The 11340-nt window shown below is 33.2% G+C and overlaps 1 protein-coding gene across 1 annotated transcript; it reads left to right on the top strand.

The window, feature by feature from the left end:
* The first annotated feature begins 404 nt into the window (after positions 1–404).
* Positions 405–10794, top strand: LOC130802799 (uncharacterized). Its single transcript, XM_057666880.1, has 8 exons — positions 405–681; positions 773–842; positions 1159–1260; positions 1342–1406; positions 7969–8052; positions 8242–8321; positions 8477–8695; positions 10664–10794. The coding sequence occupies exons 1-7, from the start codon at positions 619–621 to the stop codon at positions 8544–8546; spliced, it is 534 nt and encodes a 177-aa protein (XP_057522863.1). The 5' UTR covers positions 405–618; the 3' UTR covers positions 8547–8695; positions 10664–10794.
* Positions 10795–11340: the final 546 nt, after the last annotated feature.

The raw sequence follows: 11340 nt of genomic DNA, 5'->3' as shown, positions 1-11340 counted from the left end.
GATCATGAGACTCATTTGAGAACTCAGATAATATCTCATCAGAGGATTCTTCTGATAATATTTTCTTTGCATATTGTGGATCTTCAAGAATTCTTTTAAGAATGGCTTTCTGGACTTTAGATAATGAATCTGTATTTCGACTCTCTACTTTGGGGTTTTTATTGTGTTGAGGAGAGTTTGAACTTGATGTTGCTTTTGAGGACGAAGGTTTGTTTATGGTTGATGGAGACTGATATTCCATTTTTATACCGGTTTGAAAAAAGGAGATAACATTTTTTGTAGAACAAATTTCTAAGGTAAATTTGTCCCACCATTTAATTTTGAATTCTCTTATTAATGAATATGGATATGGATGTGGAAGGTGTTTTTTGAGACAGTAACTCCAACATAGAATCCATGGAATTTTAAATTTTGCATGAAACATGACTGGAGTTTCGTAGGCTGTTTTACTGAAATGTTGTTTTACTGAACAATTACATTTATATTTTTAGCCTCATTAAATTGATAACAGCGGCAAACTCTTATATCGAATACTATAGGCCGCTAGTCGGTAAATGAGGGGATTGAATGAAACGGTTTGGTGTGTGGGCGTTGTGAACCATCAAGTTTGAAAGTTAAATGCAATCCTTAGCGGTGGGAGACAAATTAGTCTTTCTCAAGTTTGAAAATGGATCTTCGCAGGTACTCTTTCTTCCTAGCCATTTCTTCTTCTTCTTCTTTTTGTTATTTTCTCTCATTTCCAATTTCATAGTATGTGTTTTATTTTTCACAGTCGAATTTGCGATATTTCCAACTTTCTCACCAATTCTCGTGCCCTTCAAGATTGCTTTCAAGCTATAATGGTACACTCTTTAAATTATCCCTCTATTTTGTTCGATGCCTTTTCCTTTTTTTTTAATATATTTCTAATTCTGTAGACCGATTTTAACCAAATTGTTGCTCATCACTTAGATGTTGCATCTTTTAATGATCAAGAATTAGGTAAACAATAAGTTTTACTTTCATTAATTTTTTAAAAAATTAGTACCTTTTAAGTTATGGTCAAATTATCTGAGGTAAGGGCTTCAAATTATAGTTCTTCAATTTATGACTATAGAACTAGTGTTCAATATATTTTTGAGCGTTGTTATATGACAAACAACAAGATCATGCTTGTAGATGCATACATGGATCGTTTGAGAGATGAGATGAGGAAGACGGAGGCTGAAATTGCTTCCCTATCTGATGAAATTGATAGTCTTAGAAGATTGTATGTTGAAGGTGTAAATTTATAGCCTTTTTCTTTCCCTGATGTTCTTTAAATATACGATACATGCTAAATAAGCTGCTTTGGAAATCCAGGTTCTTGTCATTTGGAAGTTAATCTTGAGTCATTGCGCAATGTTGTGGAGAAGGCTGAATTGGAGGTCAGTTGTCTGGTTTGAGCTCTGTTTTTGTCCTAAACTCTGGGAAGCAAGTTGATTAATTTGTCTAATTTATAATCACGGGATACGAGCAAATATGGTTGATATTAAATCTATTCTAATGTTGCTAACAATAACTTTTAATGATGACGGAGTTTAATAAGATTTTACCTCGGTTGAAGATATTTTATAAAGAAAATGGGCAAAACAGTAGAAAAGTATTTATAATGCAAAAGTTTTGAGGTGAAAATTTGATACATATTTACTCTTTTAGTCATAACTTCTGATAAAAAGATCGTATTAATGCAAGGTTTGCCGCATTGAAACTAGACTTCAAGAGCTTTAAATTGAATAAATAAATAAATAAATAAATAAGGAAGACAATTGAATAAATAAATAAAGAACAAGATAAGAGAAACTTACAAATTGAATTGAAACTGAATTTTAAATTGCATAAGGAATTGAAATTAGCGAGGAAAATAAAAACTGAGAGAAAAATAACTTAAGAACTAAAAACTAAAAAAAAATTAAAACTAAGCCATAATTAACAAAATCCTAATGCCTATCTATACTATTAGTTTACTTGGGGAATAATCCTCCCTAAAATAACTGAAGTTAACATAATAAGCTTAATTAAATAAAGATAAATTAAGATAATATAACAATAAAGGTAATGGAAAGTTGACGACACAGAATTCCAGTATATAATGTCGACTCGACTTTCTCTCCTTCCATTTGAAGCGAGTCGGCTTTAGTCACTGACCAAAAATCGCATTTTCTAGTAACAAACGCCAACTCGGCGTGTTTGTTCAAAAAAGTGAAGCCGAGTCGGCTTCACCGCGCTGAAAATCGCATCAAACTTCGAATGATTGCCATTTCTTGCTCGGTTGTCGAAATCGGGCATATAATATACCTTTGGAAAGCTCTTGAAGTCTAGTTTCAATGCGGCAAACCTTGCATTAATATGATCTTTTCTATCAAAAGTTATGACTAAAAGAGTAAATATGTATCAAATTTCACCTCAAAACTTTTGCATTATGAATACTTTTCTACTGGTTTGCTCATGTTCTTTATAAAACATCTTCTACCGAGGTAAAATCTTATTAAACTCTGTCATCATTAAATTCATAAGAATTATGCTTATAACAATGAAAACTGCTCAAAATCAATATGAATAACCAAAATGGGTAAAGTAGCATAAATCTTCAAAATAAGCACGAAATTACTAACAACGACCATCATTAAGGAGTATAAAATGATATAAATAAGCGAAAATAATTGCACTTATCAATAGGATCCAAATATTTATCATTGAGAAATGAGCAATATTTCCTGAAGCGGTCTTAGTATATACTCCCTATTACTCTAGCTACGCCAATTCAAAGTATTGAAATCAAGGTTAATCCAAGATTAGAGTTTACAACAAAAATGTTTTTCTCATTTCTTACTTGATTCAAGTAAGGTTATATTTATACTAGTAAGGGTCTTGAATTATTGGATCAATCTAACTAATCTTAACAACTTTCCCTAATAATATTATTGTCCTATTCTTTATTTTTTAACACTCCCCTCAAGTTGGATAATAGGATCTTCAATGCCCGACATTTCTTACTGGATAGTGCTATAACTTTTTGCTTTTTTCTTTTCCAAGTTATCAAATTTCCTCCAACAAGGGTAAAGTACCCTGACGTAGATTTTCTTCCATCCCTATCTCCAGCCCAATTTGCATCTGTGTATGCTTGAAGTTGTAGATAATTATTCTTCTAAACATGACACTTTTCCCAAGACTTCCGTTGAGGTATCTCAAGATTCAAAATACAGCTTCCATATGTTGAACTTGTGGGTTATGCATAAACCAACCCACAATCACGACAGCGTATGAAATATCAGGACGTTTATAGAAGAGATAAATTAATTTTTCTGCCACATACTTTGATATCTTTTACGATCTGTTGGTTGTTTTGTATTAATGATCTATAATCCATGATTAACTACAATTGGAGTATCTGTTGGTTTGCATTCTAAGATTTCTATTTAAGTTAGAAAATCAAGGATATATTTTTTAAGAAATAAAAAATTCTCAATTTTTACCTTAATACTTCAATCCTTTGGAAATACTTTAATTTCCCAAGGTCTTTCATTTCAAATTCTTGAAACAATTTTTCTTTCAAAATTTTTATTTATGCACAATCATCACCAATGATAATCATATCATCTACATAAATAATTAGACATGTAATCAGTCTCATAGTGTAAAAACAAGGTCACATCACCGTATCGCGACCAAAATGTAGGCCGTATTAACCGCAAAATCATCTATAATGGTCGTGAAATCCGTTTCGCGACTGTTACCGCGACTGTGACCGAAATCATATTTTCACTATGATGAGTCCTCCCTTTTTCTTTAAAAAATGTGTATGATTAGAATTACTTTGCTTGTATCCAAATCTTTTCATAGCAGAAGGAAAATTTCCAAACCACGTTTTGGGTGAATGTTTAAGTCCATATAAAGTCCTTTTGAAGCTTGCAACCTTCTCCTATAGAAAAATCTTGAGAGAATCCTGGAGAAGCTTCGATATAAACTTCTTCTTGAGTTATCCATGAACTAATGCATTCTTGACATCAAATTAATATGATGATCAATCTTTATTTGGAGCTTCATATAAAAATACTCTGATATTCAATTTTTGCAACAGGAGAAAAGTTTCTATGTATTCAATGACATATGTTTGAGGAAACCCTTTGCAACTAAACGAGCTTTATATTTCTAGATTGTGCCATATGTCGTGTCTTTAATTGTAAAAACCCATTTACATCCTACATGTTTTTTTCCATGAAGTGAAATGCACTTAATGGTTTGATTCTTCTGCAGAGCATTTATCTCATCTTGCGTTGGTTTTCTCCCTTCCCTGCTAGACATTAAATGCCATAGCTCCTTGTTAAAGATTCCCTTTATTTACATCTTTTACTGGGTATTCGGATCTTTGAGATTCAAATTCAGTTTCATAATGTTTAGGAGAGATTCCCCTTGTACTCCTAGGTGGTAATTGGTAGTTTATAGGACTAGTAGTATTTTCTCTAATAGTAGGTGTTTGAGCATCAATAGTTTCTTCACTGTTATGCGTTTCTTCCTTTAAATCATGATTATACTCCACAATAATATCAATGGATGAAATAATAGTTTGAGTTACCTCAGTTGAAGGAGAGGATAAAGAGAAGGAAATACCAAACAAGGGTTGGATGTCTTTGCCTACTTGTTCTTTTGAGTCTTGGTTAAGAAATACTAGATAGACCAACCAACTAAGATTGTCACAAGACTATCCCCTGACATCTAAGATGGCTGTAAAAATAGGATGTCTCAATGAATTCACAATCCATAGTTGTGTATAAGCAATTTGTAGTAGGGTCAAGACACCAATAGGCCTTTTGGTTTACCTCATACCCAACAAAAACATATTTAACTACTTTAGGTCAAGTTTGTTACGATTTTTTGTTAGAAGGTGCTCTTAAACGTACAACCAAAGACTTGTGGTGGTAAAGTATGAGACGAGGGTAAGATTACATATGTTATAAGAGTATCAAATGGTGTTTTGTATTTTAACATTTTTGTAGGAAGGCGATTAGTTAAGTAGTTAAGCTGCGGCTATAGCTTATGGCCAAAGATGAGATGGAACAATGAATTCAAACATAATTGCACTTGTTATTTCAAGTAAGGTATAATTTTTTCTTTCTACTACCTCATTTAAGTGTGGAGTATCAATACAAGTTGTTTGGTGAATAAGACCATGATGTGTAAAATATTGTTTCATCATTATTAATATATTCACCATCATTATCAGATCTAAGAACTTGAATTTGTGTTTGAAATTGGGTAAGGACTATTTTTGCAAGATTAACGAAGATTTCAGATATATTAGATTTTTGTTTAAGTAAACCCAACTCATTCTAGTGAAATCATCAATAAAAAGCACATAATACAAGAATTTATATGAGGTACTTTCTGGTGTGGGTCCCCAAACATCTGAATGAACCAAAGCGAAAGGTTTACTCGCATGAGTTTTACTAGATGAATATGCATGTTTATTGTTTTTTGCTAGAATACAAGCCTCACAATCAAGTTTAAGATTTGTACATGACAAAAAGGGAAACAAATGTTCTAAGGACCCTAAAGATGGATGACACTAGACCCTAGTCATCGATGCCACACTGCCACATCCATAATTTTTGCTCCACAGACTCACAAACATGCGATGCGTAGCCTTTTTGAGACGCCCTATCCAAGTAGTGCAACCCATCATTTTCAGTACCATTTCCAATGATGTTCCTTGTTTGGTTTTCTTGTATAACACAAAAATTAGAATTCATCAAAACAGTACAATCAAGATCTTTAGTAAGTTGACTAACATACAACATTTTATGTGATAATTTTGGAAAAAAAAGACAATTTTTAAGGGTAATATTTTGAGAAATCATAATTGTTCCTGCCCTTCAACATTAACATATTCTCCATTGGCTGTTTGAATAATATTTTTTGTAGGTTGTATTGACGTCACAAAATCATTAATATCATATGTTGTTGTGTCTGTTGCTCCAAAAAAAATCCATGGATCACCATTCTGTCCTTCACAAGATAAGCATAAACTTCCTTTTAAAGAGCACTTGGTATTAAGAACCTTTTTTTTCTTGCAAGGGATAGGAATCCCTTTTTAAACAAAGACAATCCATCAGCTTGTCTAGTTTAAAATTCTGAAATTTCATGAGGTGTTACTTTTGGACCCTTAACGCTCTCCTTTTTTTATTTCCTCTGATAAGATAGTAAATGAGTCATTAGAACAACCCCCACCTTTATTAAAGTGAGGTGTCACTTTGTGACCCTCATCTTTTCCCAGTTAGATTTCTTAAGAAACCTTTGGTTTCTCTATAAAAACACTGGTTTTGAGTTTTCCATAGTTTTTATTTCCAATACCTAGAGCTGGAACAATTGTCTCCCTTTCCTCTTTAATGGGATTTTTCCTTTTAAAAGGACCTTTGGTTCTGAATTTCCAGTCTTCGTTTCCCTTTGTTGTTCGTTGGATTTTGGACATATAAGTAAAGATTTGTTTTTTTTTTTTTTTTGTTTTCTTTTTAAAAAAATTAGGGTTTAAAAACCCTTTTCTCATACCTGCGTTCAGTTCATCATTGTTGTTATGAGTTGTAGCCATGGCTGCCTTTCCAATTTTCTTGGCTTCTTCTTCTAGATCCTCCTGAGATTTGATACTTATGTAAGCTTTTTTCCTTTTGTTTTGTCATCATCTCTCCATTGTTCTCCCCTTGAAGTTGGTTTTACGGCTTCTTTTTGTCCCTTTTTTTGACATCTGGCCACCAATCTAGTTATCCTACAACCTTGAAACAATTTTCTTTTGTGTGCCGAGATCCTCCACTGTGAGAACATTTTAGGTGGGCCTTTAATCGTCGCCTCGGCGGGATGATGATATGTTTGTTTGTTATTAATACATTGTCCATGGAAGGTAAGTCTTCTTGGAGTGTTTGTTTCTCAAAACCCATTATTTTCCATCGTGCCACCTACAGTCTGATTGTGGTGTATGCCTTTTCAACAGTTGGTAAGGCATCTCGAATAATGAGATCCCTCCTATCTTTATCAAAGTTGTCATTTAGACCTGCTAAGAATTGATATACTAAATTCTTTTGTACCTGTGATATCATTTGAACAGTTGGTAGGATTTGGTACTCTCCGATCTATCTCTTTTCAAAGCATCATTAATTTTTTGTGTAAGATTTCAATTGTCTTTTTCTTGTTTAATTGAATTGGCTCTAGTCATGAGATCGAAAATTTGTTGGCCATCATGACCACTACCATACAAGGATTCAATGCCTTTTTGTAAATCTTTGGTTGTGAGATAATTTTAAAATTGGTAAACTGTATCTGGTTCCATATTTTCAAGAATATGACAATGGAATCGTTTTGGGTCCATCTTTCGTATTCCAAGTTAGTTTTGGCTGAAGGAGAAACGATGACATGATTGAGTCTCCCTCTGCCACTAATTTCTAGATGTATGTTAAGACCATTTTGTATAATTGTTGTAGGTAAGATTTTTAGACATGTTAACGGTATGATTGGAACTAGGCTATGTGGTTGGTTTATTTGTGTTTTAACTTTTGCAAAATTTTCAAAAATTGGTCTATGGTAATCAACGTTTCAGATTGATTGGTTTCAAATTGATTTTTTCTGTTGGTGTCGGTTTGTTCTTCCATTTCTTGTAAGGATTATAAGGTTGATATCAATGCCAAAATTTCAGATACTATAAATACGTTTTGGATTTAATACCATGAAATCAAGGTTAAATCCAAAATTAAAGTTTACAGGAAAAATGTTTTTCTAATTTTTACTTGATTCAAGTACAAGAGGTTATATTTATACTAGTAAGGATCCTGAGTTATAGGATCAATCTAACTAATCTTAATAACTTTCCCTATTAATATTCTTGATCTATTCTATAATTTTCCAAGTATCATACCCTTTTAGCTTTCTTTCGTGTATATACTTATTGAGGTGGAACTTTATCAGACACAGGGACTAGGACAAGCAGAAACAGGCGATGTTTTTAACTCTAGGCAAGAAGTGAAGCCATATCATGATGACTACTTTGAGGTTACTTTTCTCACTACATCTTTTCTATGCTGTTAACTGTTTTTGTTTAGAACAATCGAGTTATTTTTTCAGTAACTTGCACTGGAAGTGTAATCTTGACATTTGATACGTTTGTTCTCCACTGAAATTTGTCATTTGTGACCATCAATATGTATTATTCTGTGTTTTTGATACTCTCTTGTCATCCAGGTCTTGAAGCTGAAATACCAAATTGAGAAGAATAATAGGACATTAAAGTCCTTTCAAAATCTAGACCTCAACTTGAAGAGGTAATGGGTAATTATCGATTTTACTTATCCTTAGATTTAGATTTCTAAACATAAAGCCATCGTTCTCTGGTATAAGGTTATATGTAAATTGCTTTGATTGATACATTTTTGTACTTGTATTTCCTTTTGATTAATTCTTTCCTTGTATTTTGTAGGATTGAGACTTTAGAAAACATTGAAGAAGCATTAACTGGTTTGAAGGTGATTGACTTTGAAGGAATATAATTAGGATGTCATTGAGAACATCTATTCCAGTTGTTGAAGGTGTCATGTGCCAACTGAGTGTTGAAGATGATAATATCAAGCTGTCTGAAGTTAACCATGAGTTGTTAATGGAGCTCATAGATGGAACCATGGAGCTTAAGAACGTTGAGGTACAACTGGACAAAACTTTTATATAATTACAATCCCAATTGATCTGATATTGCTGGAGTGAAAAGATTACTATCCCTGATTAAGGCTTTGTTGATTATCAGAAACATACTTTTTATATCTTTTTGGGCTAGGTGCTAAACTTGTATAAATATTGTCTTTGTAGAAACCACACTCTAGCTATCCGTTGTTTAGGCACGTACTTCTCTATGATGGTTGTTATGCATTAATTAGAAGAAAAATCTTCTTGTGAAATAATTTACTACAATGTCGGGAGATCTTTGTCTTAGTTTCAAAAGTGCGCCTCGAGCTCAGGCTCAAAATGCCTCGACTAGGTGAGGTAAAGCCCACTACAAGAGGCATGCACCTTGGTGCGCCAAGATGCAATGTGTGCTAAACTAGTGTTTATGCAATGATAATGAATGTCAAAGCTTTTTAGCGAAAAAGTGTGCTCACTTACAAAGAGCTCTAGCCTTCGGTCTGCGCTTTACGCCTAGGCTCTAAGGACCTTTTGCACCTCGGTGCCCCTCACGCTTTCTAAAACTAAGATCCTTGTGTCTATAAGGCATGTGCCAGTCTTGGTTGTTAGCATCGAGTGCACTATGATATGAACATGATTACACCTCTTCCCGGCTTACCTGCATACTTAGAATTTAGAAGCTCTTATTTGGATAGCTAGGAAAGATGAATCAGCATCCAAGATAATTTGCCAACTCAAAGTTCAAATGTATCTAGATTTCCTGGTTAGTGTTATTATTAATAACTCATGGAAAGAAACGTGAAAAATAGAAATTTGTCAGCACAATCCGAGGTTGGTACTTATATTAAAAGAGACTGGGAAGGGGGGGCAGTGAACTTTTTCCTGGCTTTAAAATACCTTTTCAGCCTATGTTCTGGGTTTGAGGGGCAGCTGGAGCATATGATGTGCTGGTATGACATAGTGACATGTTCCTGGGCGTTTGCTGATATTGACCCACAATATCTTCGGATATATAGTTTTTTAAGTCAGAATTTGAGATAAAATGTGAGGTTATTTTATGGAGAATCAGACACTAGGAAAATGGTGATTCAAAGCCGATCACCAATACACAACATTTTATCACTATAGCTCATCAGCATCCTTTGAAAGATGTGCCACATTGTTCTATCTCTAAAACATAACTGAAAGGATTTAAGTTCAAACAAAGGAGTAATCTTGACACTCTTCCACACAGATTTTTTGTTTTTAGTTTGTTTCTTTAGCTACCTATGGGGTCCTGTATACAAGTTCTCCGTGGTTGATATGTCGATTCAATTGTGGGCCCGTTTTTTGACTGGAACGGTGGAACCTTATACAATTATGAGTAGAAAATGGGATGCTTTATTATAGATGTTAGATTATATGTGTTTTTTAATGAATCTCTAAGGAAATATTATGTCATTAACCTGTGTATTTGAAATTTGTGTATGCAGTACAAGTATGGTATTTGTATATGTGATGATTTAAGTCTAAATAGAAATTATGTAGATAGAAAATGATTTTAGTTGCTTTAAGTAATGTAAGCATCCATATTATTTTCTTCTTTCTTTCTTCACGCCACAGCTTCACGCCTTTGTCTGTAACTCATTCATGCTAATATTGGTATGGTTTTACATTAATCTATAAGTATTATATTTTTGTTCCCCTCTGTAGTCTACATGTTGAATTGACTGAAATTGACGCACTGGATTTTTTATTTTAATCTAACAATGTCTGCAGATTTTTCCTAATGACGTATTCATAACAAAAATTGTTGAAGCTGCAAAGATCGTCAGGTTTATGGTCCATTGTCCTTTTCTAGTTCTATGATTTTATACTCTGCCTTGTAGCATTTTATACTGCCTTGTTTCATTATTTCAAGAACTCATAGTTCTATCATTTTAAACTCTGCCTTGTAGATAGGAGCACCTTTTTTTCTTTGTTTGACCCTTTTCGTTTGTCTTTGTGCCAGCAAGCTATTTTCAGTGTTGTTGCTACCTCAGACAAGAACCTTCTTGGGATGGTTTTTGCAGAAAGTCCAAGATAGAATTGTCATGTGCACAGTAAGACATATTATGGTGAAAATTGCTAATAAATCAAGGTGAGGTTCTCTTAAATGGTTTTAATTGCGTATTTGGTTGCATTACGTCATAATATTCATTGAGGTGTATCGATTTAAATTAGTGATTGCTTTTTGGTTCAATCTTTATGCCGAAACAAACTACACATTATACTTCAAACTTGCTTTACTTTTTGGTCACTTGAAGTTTTGTAAACTTGTTTTTGCTTTGATCATTATGGATGCCAAGGGAGTCTCTGATCACACATTGCATGGTTTAAATCATATTCTTAATTTGGATTACTAATTTTTGCTTATGTTGGGAAGCTGTTTTAGTTTTTAAACTATGAGATCTATCCGGTAATAAGTTTTTGGTTGTGTTGTAATTTCTTTCTAGAAGAACAATCAACTAATAGGTGGACGATAAGAGAATTACAACTGATCAAAAGATTAAAATAGGGAACATTTGAATAGATTGAGAACCGAGATAAGATAATTAATGTGATAAAGGATAAAGGAAAAGAGCATATAACGAAAGAATATAGATGTGGAACTAGTGTTTTTTCGTACATAATCCTTTACTAAACATT

Source organism: Amaranthus tricolor, chromosome 16, assembly GCF_026212465.1.
Source record: "Amaranthus tricolor cultivar Red isolate AtriRed21 chromosome 16, ASM2621246v1, whole genome shotgun sequence".
Lineage (NCBI taxonomy): Eukaryota > Viridiplantae > Streptophyta > Magnoliopsida > Caryophyllales > Amaranthaceae > Amaranthus > Amaranthus tricolor.
The sequence above is the reverse complement of the archived record's forward strand: the minus strand, read 5'-3'. Positions and strand labels throughout refer to the sequence as shown.

Excerpts from the sequence above, each read along its gene's own strand:
- LOC130802799 (XM_057666880.1), top strand. The coding sequence starts at position 619 with ATGCAATCCTTAGCGGTGGGAGACAAATTAGTCTTTCTCAAGTTTGAA. Across the intron at positions 1,407-7,968 it reads TGGAGAAGGCTGAATTGGAG|ACACAGGGACTAGGACAAGC; the intron begins GTCAGTTGTCTG and ends GAACTTTATCAG. Across the intron at positions 8,322-8,476 it reads CTAGACCTCAACTTGAAGAG|GATTGAGACTTTAGAAAACA; the intron begins GTAATGGGTAAT and ends TGTATTTTGTAG.